The sequence below is a fragment of the Schistocerca americana genome, chromosome 1 (assembly GCF_021461395.2).
Source record: "Schistocerca americana isolate TAMUIC-IGC-003095 chromosome 1, iqSchAmer2.1, whole genome shotgun sequence".
Taxonomy (NCBI): Eukaryota; Metazoa; Arthropoda; class Insecta; order Orthoptera; family Acrididae; genus Schistocerca; species Schistocerca americana.
In genome coordinates, this window is record NC_060119.1 from 167,682,405 (window position 1) to 167,694,409 (window position 12,005).

Sequence of the window (12,005 nt, forward strand, 5' to 3'; positions counted from 1 at the left end):
AAAAGCACTTCCTGAGAGTGATTAAGGACAGAAAGTCAGTAACCATGGAAAATTGAATACATCGTTAAGTCACCCCAAGCTGACACCTCCAAACTGCAGAACATGGAAGAAGATGTTGTCTGTCAATTTGATGTGGCACAACAACAAGATATTCAGTGCATCATACTGATCTCGCATCTGTTGCACATGTCTTCTCGACCAAACTGACTCTGTTTAATGTTGAGACAGTCCACTGCCCCTCCTGCTTGCCCAATCACTGAGTCATATCTCTGCCCAATCAAATTTGATATTTATATCTGTATTAATGATGTTGAATAAGCATAGATGTTCCATGTTTCAAGCATTGTTTAACTTGCATATCAATCGTGCATATCAATAGCTTGAATTTACTACATTCTGGTGCCTGGAATGGCACCCCTTTTTTGTCATCTCTTGTATCACTTTCAGTTCATAACAATCCTTACCATAATTTTGGTATCAAGAGGATTATACTTACTGGTTGTATTTTGCTCATTTCTTGGTACCCAATTTTTTGGAGACTGGAACTATCATTGTCTTGACAAAATCTTGTGTCTATGTACCTCTTTTGTGTATTGCATTTCACAAAGCTGTCATTTCTGCTACTCCTTTTTCATCCATACACTGAAATAATCCAACAAGATCACCATCCAATCCAGCAGATTTATCCCCCCTTCATTTTCTTTATTGCTTTTTCTACATTAGTGGTCAGAATTAAATTCCTCTTTCCTTTACTTATGTCTCACCTTCCATTTCAAAGGTTAGGTTGGTTTCTCCATTTCTCTTTTATATCTCACTTTCCATTTCAAAGGCTATATCCTACCATTTTCATTCTGTTTCTTTTCCCCTACTATTCACTGTCTGTTCATCCAAAGCAACACTCTGCATTTCCTTATAACATAGGTCATCTTGTTCTTTTCTTTTTACGTCTACTGCATTATCAGACTTTTCTTTTTCCACTACTTCTTCAGGTTTTGTATCTCCCTTCTCAAGTGAGTAGTTGGTCTCTTGTACATTGTTTCTCTGCTCTCATCTATTTTGTTTTTATATTCCATTGTCTCTGAGATTTTCTTTATTATTTCTGTTGATACTCGATTTCTTTTCTCTGTCTCCACTGAAGTTTGAAAACCAGGCATTAGCGATGAACATTTACCACTTCTCCTGTCTCATTCTGTCTTCCCAAACTATATTTTACCACAATATGTTCTTACTGCCTTCCCCTATCAAAGCACAACAGGCTTCTGTCACAGACCTACAGAAATCTTCCTCCAATAGAACTCAACTACATTCATTCATTTACTCTGTTAGTTTTCTCCATAAGAGGATGTGGAGTTGTACACCTGGCCTATTAATAGATTTTACAGTACCAATCCTACATCTACATCTACGTGATTACTCTGTTATTCACAATAAAGTGCCTGGCAAAGGGTTCAATGAACCACCTTCAAGCTGTCTCTCTACCGTTTCACTCTCGAATGGCACGCGGGAAAAACGAGCACATAAATTTTTCTGTGCAAGCCCTGATTTCTCTTATTTTATCGTGATAATCATTTCTCAATATGTAGGTGGGTGCCAACAGAATGTTTTCGCAATCGGAGGAGAAAACTGGTGAGTGAAATTTCATGAGAAGATTCTGTCACAATGGAAAATGCCTTTGTTTTAATGATTGCCACTCCAATTCACGTGTCATGCCTGTGACACTATCTCCGCTATTTCGCGATAATACAAAACAAGCTGACCTTCTTTGTACTTTTTCGATGTCATCCGTCAGTCCCATTTGATGCAGATCCCACACCACTCAGCAATACTCCAGAATAGGGCGGACAAGTGTGGTGTAAGCAGTCTCTTTAGTAGACCTCTTGCACCTTCTAAGTATTCTGTCAATGAGTGGCAGTCTTTGATTTGCTGTACCCACAATATTATCTATGTGATCATTCCAATTTAGGTTATTTGTAATTGTAATCCCTAAGTATTTAGTTGCATTTACAGCCTTCAAGTTTGTGTGACTTATCACGTAATCGAAATTTAGCTGATTTCTTTTAGTACTCATGTGAATAACTTCACACTTTTCCTTATTCAGGGTCAATTTGCAAGTTTTTGCACCATACAGATATCTTATCTAAATCATTTTGCAAATCATTTTGATCAAAAAATGGTTAGAAAGCTCTGAGCACTATGGGACTTAACAGCTGAGGTCATCAGTCCCCTAAAACTTAGAACTACTTAAACCTAACTAACCTAAGGACATCACACACTTCCACGCCCGAGGCAGGATTCGAACCTGCGACCATAGCAATCGAGCGGTTCCAGACTGAAGTGCCTAGAACCGCTCAGCCACTCCAGCCGGCCATTTTGATCATCTGATGACTTTACAAGATGGTAAATGACATAATAGCATCATCTGCAAACAATCTAAGACGGCTACTCAGATTGTCTCCTATGTCGTTAATATAGATCAGGAACAATAGAGAGCCTATAACACTTCCTCGGGGAATGCCGGATATTACTTCTGTTTTACTTGATGACTTTCTGTCTATTACTATGAACTGTGACCTTTCTGACAGGAAATCATGAATCCAGTCGCACAACAGAGGTGATACTCTGTAGGCATACAATTTGATTAGAAGACGCCTGTGAGGAAATCTAAAAATATGGAATCAATTTGACATCCCCTGTCGATAGCACTTATTACTTCAAGAGTATTAAGAGCTAGTTGTGTTTCACAAGAATGATGTTTTCTAAATCCATGCTGACTATGTGTCAATAAATAGTTTTCTTCGAGGTACTTCATAATGTTTGAGTACAGTATATGTTCCAAAACCCTACCGCTAATCAACATTAGTGATATAGGCCTGTAATTCAGAGGATTACTCCTACTTCCCTTTTTGGGTATTGGTGTGACTATTCTGAGAACTCTCTGTACTCACTGAGGTACGTTTGGTACTGCAGTGCCAACTCCATGCTACCCTTTTCTCTCCCTGAGTTATAAACTGTGACACCTTCATTTTCATTTCACCTCGTCCTTTCTCTATAACTTCACTTCACTTCATTTTATTGATCTTCATTTCTTTCTTTGGCGTTTCCAGTTATCCTGGCTATAGCAAAGCCTGAACATCCCAAGCCCCAATACACAATGGAGATAATAGGCCCCTTGGGTTAGGTAGCATATAACTTGTAAATTGGTTAGACCTTACAGGCTGCCAAGATGGATATCTTGTGAGCAAAAACTGATGGAGTTAAATACACAAGATTTCAACCAAGAAATTATTTCTTGTAAAGTAGATGGTTGTTACTGACCCTTTGCTGAAAACTTGATATAATTAAAAATTTGTAAAAATCAAGAAATAATCACACCTGTAGAAAACAACTCCATACTGAATAAGAACAGGAGTGATTATAAAAGTTGAACAGACTGAGAAAATTATTGAAGTATGTAATTCATCTGAACAATGCATAACTACCAATGATATTGTGAAAGAGAAAGAGCTGTTGAGTTGTGACTGTTATTACCTAGAGCAACAATGAAGAAATTGATGACAAGAAATTTCTAATCATTTTTGGATAATGTAGAGAAAATTCTTCTGCTGGTTTTCACACTTTACATTTGACCTCTTAACAAGCTATCGGTAGTTTTTTTTATAAATAATAAACTTGATGCATTAAATGCAGTTCTTGTATATAGCACTGCTTTTAATTTGTTACGCAGTTTGACACTGAATTATAATCATTGTACTGACCTACCATCACCATTTGATGAAACACTTATGAAGTCAAGTACGATAAGCAAAAAATTTTAAGTTATCGAGATCTTAAAATTTGAAAAGTATGTTACTAAAAACTTTGGATCTCAAATGTAGACATCTATTTTCCCTTTCGTAACTTGGCTGTAAAATATAATTCTGCACTAGTTTTAACTGAATCTGAATGGAGGAACTTTAATATATACAGAATCCATATTTTATTGTTTTTCTGCCAATAGAAAATATACCTTGCTTATGAATACAGTTAATCTTAAATTAGATTAGATTAGATTAGATTAATACTAGTTCCATGGATCATGAATACGATATTTCGTAATGATGTGGAACGAATTGAATTTTCCAATACATAACATAATTAGGTTAATTTAACAACATACTTAAGTTAATACAACAACTTTATTTTTTTTTGTGTTTTTTTGTTTTTCTTTATTTTTTATTTTTATTTTTTTTTAATATTTTTGTTTTGGTTTTTTTCTTTTTTTTTCTTAATTTATATCTAAAAATTCCTCTATGGAGTAGAAGGAGTTGTCATTCAGAAATTCTTTTAATTTGTTCTTAAATACTTGTTGGTTATCTGTCAGACTTTTGATACTATTTGGTAAGTGACCAAAGACTTTAGTGCCAGTATAATTCACCCCTTTCTGTGCCAAAGTTAGATTTAATCTTGAATAGTGAAGATCGTCCTTTCTCCTAGTATTGTAGTTATGCACACTGCTATTACTTTTGAATTGGGTTTGGTTGTTAATAACAAATTTCATAAGAGAGTATATCTACTGAGAAGCTACTGTGAATATCCCTAGATCCTTAAATAAATGTCTGCAGGATGATCTTGGGTGGACTCCAGCTATTATTCTGATTACACGCTTTTGTGCAATAAATACTTTATTCCTCAGTGATGAATTACCCCAAAATATGATGCTATATGAAAGCAATGAGTGAAAATAGGCGTAGTAAGCTAATTTACTAAGATGTTTATCACCAAAATTTGCAATGACCCTTATTGCATAAGTAGCTGAACTCAAACGTTTCAGCAGATCATCAATGTGTTTCTTCCAATTTAATCTCTTATCAATGGACATACCTAAAAATTTGGAATATTCTACCTTAGCTATATGCTTCTGATTAAGGTCTATATTTATTAATGGCGTCATACCATTCACTGTACGGAACTGTATGTACTGTGTCTTATCAAAATTCAGTGAGAGTCCGTTTACAAGGAACCACTTAGTAATTTTCTGAAAGACAGTATTGACAATTTCATCAGTTAATTCTTGTGTCTCAGGTGTGATTACTATACTTGTATCATCAGCAAAGAGAACTAACTTTGCCTCTTCATGAATATAGAATGGCAAGTCATTAATATATAATAAAAACAACAAAGGACCCAAGACTGACCCTTGTGGAACCCCATTCTTGATAGTTCCCCAGTTTGAGGAATGTGCTGATCTTTGCATGTTACGAGAACTACTTATTTCAACTTTCTGCACTCTTCCAGTTAGGTACGAATTAAACCATTTGTGCACTGTCCCACTCATGCCACAATACTTGAGCTTGTATAGCAGAATTTCATGATTTACACAATCAAAAGCCTTTGAGAGATCACAAAAAATCCCAATGGGTGGTGTTCGGTTATTCAGATCATTCAAAATTTGACTGGTGAAAGCATATATGGCATTTTCTGTTGAAAAACCTTTCTGGAAACCAAACTGACATTTTGTTAGTACTTCATTTTTACAGATATGTGAACCTACTCTTGAATACATTACTTTCTCAAAAATTTTGGATAAAGCTGTTAGAAGGGAGATTGGACGGTAATTGTTGACATCAGATCTATCCCCCTTTCTATGCAAAGGTATAACAATAGCATATTTCAGTCTATCAGGGAAAATGCCCTGTTCCAGAGAGCTATTACACAGGTGGCTGAGAATCTCACTTATCTGTTGAGAACAAGCTTTTAGTATTTTTCTGGAAATGCCATCAATTCCATGTGAGTTTTTGCTTTTAAGCAAGTTTATTATTTTCCTAATTTCAGAGGGAGAAGTGGGTGAGATTTCAATTGTATCAAATTGCATAGGTATGGCCTCTTCCATTAACAGCCTAGCATCTTCTAATGAACACCTGGATCCTACTATATCCACAACATTTAGAAAATGATTATTAAAAATATTTTCAACTTCTGACTTTTTGCTCATAAAGTTTTCATTCAATTTGATGGTAATACTGTCTTCCTCTGCTCTTGGTTGACCTGTTTCTCTTTTAATAATATTCCAATTTTTTTTAATTTTATTATCAGAGTTGCTGATTTCAGACATGATACACATACTCCTGGATTTTTTAATAACTTTTCTTAATATAACACAGTAGTTTTTAGTCACACAAAATGAATCTGTGTATGTTTTCCTATGTCAAAAATATAAATTAAATTAATTCTGGCTGATATTGGCTGAAGTTGTCCATAAGATTAGACATAAAGACAGACTATAAATGAACTACTTTCTGAATGGGATGTCAGTAAGCAGTTTAAATGCAAATTTGCAATTATATTCCAGAAAAACTTGCATGTGCGCTCATTTTTAGTGATGATGCAAATAGAAATAGAAGAGGTAGGAGACATAGGGGTTAATTTATATTGCTTCAGGTGTCATAAGAAAAAAAAATATATGAAATAATTTTTCAGTGATAAATAGTAAAGGAGAAGTAGTGATAAAAAGTTTCTGAATTAATTTTCATTACAGGGTTATTTTTTATTTCTTGATGCATACTGCTACATAGGATACTGAGGTTGAATATGATACAGATTGAAAGTATAAAGAAAGGTTTCAACAGTAAAGCTGAAAATGAAATATTCAAATATGTATTATGATAAAGAAAAATCTGGTACTCACCATCTGCATGCTGTTACAGATTAAGCCCCTGTCAGAGCAAATGGATTCTTCTTTGAGAGATAAGTAGAAAAAAGGAAGGAAGAAATATATATTGGAAAGTATTAAAGGTAGTAAACTGTAAGATGGAGAGGAATCAAGATGGAAACACATGACACAGGATATGAATGTAACATACCCCCCAATAGCAGTTCGATCACCATTGTTGATTTTACGGTTGTAATGTTCCTGAATTTCATCTTATACAACTTCCTCAAAATAAATATACCATAATTTTATCTTATGTTTTCAACATCATTTCAATACCTCATATTTATCTTTCAAACTTGCAGCTGTCTTATCTTTTCTTACTCCACTGTCATTACCTACTACCGCATATACTACTTTATTTATTCACAACCTTACATATTTTTTTTATCTTTCAAAATAGTTGGTAATAATACTTTAAGTCTATATCTTATAGTTATCATGTTTTATTCCTCCTATTGTGTCTCTGTTCTTTATATACCTTGACTTTACTTTTCTATTCATGAGTAACGTAGCAGCCAATTGTCTATTAGCAAGATACATCTTTATTCCATAACCTACACATTCAAATATATCCTGCAGTCACCTCAAGATAGAAGACTGTTTCTGAAAGCAACTTATCAACACCATTTACCTAATTTTTGGAAAGTTAGATGTCTGTCTACTTATATTTAGTTTTTTCCTTTGTTTCATTTTATGAAGTGTACACTATCAGTGAGTAAAGTTCAGACAACATCATTATTTTTTGTTACTGACAACGCTAACTCATCTGATCAGCATGAGCATTTATCTGTCTTCATTATCAATTATGAAGTTGATGTGATAGCACCCAAATTTTTAGAAAAAGTTTACAAAATAAATGACTGTACGTGAGAACAATGCTTAGTGTAAAAATGTTTGATTAACTGTATAATTTTGAAATTATTAGTGTGTACAAAAATAGTAATTTCATATAATGTTGCATTGTTACACTGAAGAAAAGAAGGAAATTACTTCTACGAGCTATTTATTTTATAATTACTTCATATTCAAGATCAAATTTGAACAAGTCTTTGACACAACTATAATATTCTATATCAAAAGACAATAAATGGCACCCAAAACATGAGTATAATATCAATCAGAGCATTCTTTGTTAATATATCTGATTGCTAAGCTGAAGCACGCTGAGTTTACTCAAAATCTAAAGAAGAAAATAGCCTGTAAGTGTGTAACATGAATTTTCTGCATGTTCACTTTTGAGATAAGCAGCACATATTCATTTTCTAATAAATTCCATGCAGCTACAACATTTCTGAGAATATTAATAACCATCATGGCAATTATGGCAAAAGTGTTGCCAAATCAATACCATACCCTTGACTGCACTGCACTATTTGCCCTCCTTAAGCAATTAGATGGGACTTATCTCAAAGCCAGCAAAAACTGGTTATGCACTGAGATTTCACTCAACACCATGAAATTCTTTGACTTTTTGACGTACCACTCACTCAGGCACACCACAATTAAATACTGTAAAATAGGCATAACTAAATGAATTCAGCAACTTAACTTTAAAAGGAAGAATGCAACACAAACATGAACATTTACAAAGTAATGGAAACAATCATGCAAAATACATGCAGCTTGCTACACAAAGGGTCACTATTTCAACTGCCTGCTTTCTAGCGAATATAATGTGACTGAGATAGAGATATACTATGAGAAAATATGGAATATCTAACAGAAACAAGAAGAGTTAAGTGCTGAAAGCATACATGAGCTTTTTGACTTCATAGGCAAGATGATAGCCAGCATATGTCGAGTCCTCTTGAGGCCTGGAATAATATTAAAAATCACTATTGCCACAATTTTCTTTTTCAACAAAACTGAGATTGTCAGCGAGATAAGTATAGATAACAAAGTGCTTACATAAAATTGAAATACAATAGAAATAGAAACAACAGTATATGTATACAGTAGGGAATACTATAGAAACTAAATAAATGACAGCTTTTGAGTGGAAAACATATTAATCATGGGTGGGCCTGGTTTATATTTTCTATTATTCTGACTCAGACATGTATATTGTAGCTGTTCTCAAAAAGTAAAAGTATTATATGTTTTGAAGGTATCACTATGATTGTGATTACAAATCTAAAAGAGTTGTGATAAATAAATGAAGAAAGCAGTGACAAATATGGTCTATAATTTTAAATCATTAGGGTTGGAAATGTTTTTATCTTTTCTAAATTATGTTTAAATTTTGAATTTTACATTCATGTTATATATAAAGTGACATGTTGAATTTTAATGGTGCCAAAAAACAGAATAGTCAATGGAATTAAAAATAACATCAATATCTTTGACGATCACACAAGTACCAATTCAAATTTAATGATTTTGCATTACTTTACCTCCACTGCATAAACTTGAAGCAATTCACATTTTCAGCTCACATTTCACAATTTCATGAAAGTGTTTGCATTAATTTTATTCCATATTTGAAGAAACTTCTTTTTAGTGGAAAATGTCAAATTTTGTGCATGTTAACTTTTTTCTCTTCTTGATTAGTTCATGTAACTATTATATTCTATGAAAGCATCAGAAAAAACACCACCTACTTGGCACTCACTTAAACTAAAGCAAATAGACAAAATGAATGTCAAAATGATTGTGTTTTTTTAAGTCCAACGAAATTTGTTTCTATTTTTTGTAACTGATAATTTTTATTATGTTTCCTATCATTATATTAGTTTTATGTTTTGAGATTACGCCTCCTTGGGTATATTTTAAAGTTATCTCCAATGTTTTCTTATTTGGATTATTTCAAAGATCCCCAGAGGTACCGGTATACTTTTCATTGCATAGGTTCATACAAATACACTTTCAAAGAATGAATGTTTAATTGGTATACTTTATTCAATCTAGTGATATTTCACAAGTCTATATCTTGGGTATGTATGTGTACTCATACAATATAGACACCACCAATACTGGATCCATTTCACAATAGAATTTCCTGAGAACTGGAGACAATTTTTCAAGGGCAATTGCAGTAACATACCCCCACATTGTCTTTCTTCTAATTTCTAATCAATTAGTTGTAAAGCTGGTCTTGTCAATCTGGATTGTCTAGCAATTTTCATTACCTTCCTTCCACAACTCATCAGATAAAAGTTCACAATTATACACAAAAATGTACCACTTCCAGACTAGAAGCTAAACAAAACTTTATCTTAGTAAGCTATGTTTCTATTTATCACAGCCACAATTTATAAAAATTTAGAATCTGTTTTTTAGAAGCCACCAGACACTGGAAGCTGTATTATATGCATGGCCTGTTAGTTTTCAATGCATTGTAAGTCTGTGAACAATAACTGAAGTGAGAATACTATTCAGAAATATATCAAAAGTTGATGATGTATAAAACAGTCAGTTACTGAACTTATTGGCTAGTAACTGCTAAGACGTATGTCTCATCCTTTTCTGGCTTACATCGGTATTCAGCTATTGGGTCATGAATTCCTTAATCAAAATGTAGAAACGTTATGTTATAAGCATTTTGTAACAATACACTGTTTTTTAATTGCAGTCAGATGGAAAAATAGTTTTACTGGATTAGCATCTATGATGTGTGACTGTATTTACGTCTTCTGCATAGCAGGAATATGTAATACATTTCATCACATCCATGATGTAAATAGTTACAACCATGACTGTGTTAGAGCAAAAAATTTGGCATTAAACGCATTTCTTTTATTAATGTGCACTGCACATCTAACTCTGTGGGTGCATCTTCAAGTGCTGTTTAACATTTTGACATACTTTAATGTCAGTTTCTGGTCAAGTACTATCTTTTGAAGGGAATTATGGTGATATTTTGTGTATCAGTACCTTAACACACAAATTTTAATCACCATTAATGCAATTTTCTATGATTTTTGTCGTTTTTTTCTGCATGTCACATGTGTATTGTTTATTGCAGATACCTTATCCAGATATAAATGATATATAATGAGTATGCCGTGCCTGCCACTTAGCTGATATATGAATACCTATTCTTGATATTATTTGTGCAATTAACTTGAAGCCATTGTGTAAGGTCCAGAAAGCAGTGTAACAAATGTATCTTTGTTAAAAAAGAAGACATTATCCCTTGTAGGCTGTATTGTTCTTTATTAAAATCATGCTATTAGCTAACTTCAGGCATGAGCCTTTATCGAGTATACTTGCAATGTAATGTACTATATATCATGCTCATCACAGCTGACATTAACTAATAGCATGATTTTGATATGCAATATAATCTATTATATATCATGCTCATCATGGCTGGCATTAACTTATAGCATGATTTTAATAAAGTACAATACAGCATACTACGAGCAATGCATTCTTTTATTAAACACTTAGAGGCTGTGGATCCCTATGGAAGGGAAACGTATCTTTACTGCATTTGAAGCAGAAAAATTATTACAGACAGCAAAGAACAGCTTTACATAGTTCAGAGATATATTTTTCAAGAATTTATGTAGTTAAGGTTTACATATTTTGCATGTGCTATGACTGATGCAATTACAACAGCTATTAGATTATTTTTAAAACTGCAAGTATGCATGCCATTTTATTTTTAAATCTGCTATACAGTAATGTATGCACTGTATACTTACTACTACGTTTCCTATCATGCCTGCAATATTAAAACTAGCTATGTTACTACAGATTAAATTAACGGTCTTAAATTTTCCTGTGCCACAGTCAGGGAGCAGCATGTCCACTGATGTGACTGTAGTATAACACTGATGCACTGAACAGCTACTGTTGCCATTATAAAACAACAGGAATCTGTAATGTAGATGTAGCTTGTATATAAACCAGAGTATCACTAAATGAGACAGTTTTCAGAGAAATAGAACACATCTTCCACTCGGAATTTCACTATCAAGCTGTTAAAATTATACGTGACAGGGTTCAAAATGTATCTTCCCCAATGGATTAAGCTTATAATTCTAAAAGTGATAGCCAACAGACAGTAAGGAACTATTGCGTAACTTCAGTAGCATCCTGACCAATGTCCAATACATTATGAAAAATGTTGACAAATTTCCTCTATCCTTGTATCATATATGCTACATCACTCCAAATAATATTTGTTCACAAAGTGAACTGTATTTTGGATGAACATCAACTGTGTCATATTTGATACACTATGTGGAAAAAATATATTAGTGATTTGTCATTTTCAAAATAGTCATTATGTGTCAAAAAGAACCATTAACAAGTGGTTTTTAGAGCAATAAAGCTTGACTTCATGAAAGAAAGTTTATTCTTACTG

General features: G+C 33.2%; 1 protein-coding gene across 1 annotated transcript in view; it reads right to left on the reverse strand.

The window, feature by feature from the left end:
- Positions 1 to 12,005, reverse strand: part of LOC124552186 (calcium-activated potassium channel slowpoke) — an 881,186-nt gene that overhangs the window by 184,700 nt on the left and 684,481 nt on the right. The window contains exon 18 of the mRNA XM_047126498.1: positions 8,446 to 8,505. Coding sequence (XP_046982454.1) covers positions 8,446 to 8,505 — 60 coding nt within the window. The remainder of the gene's footprint in view (positions 1 to 8,445; positions 8,506 to 12,005) is intronic.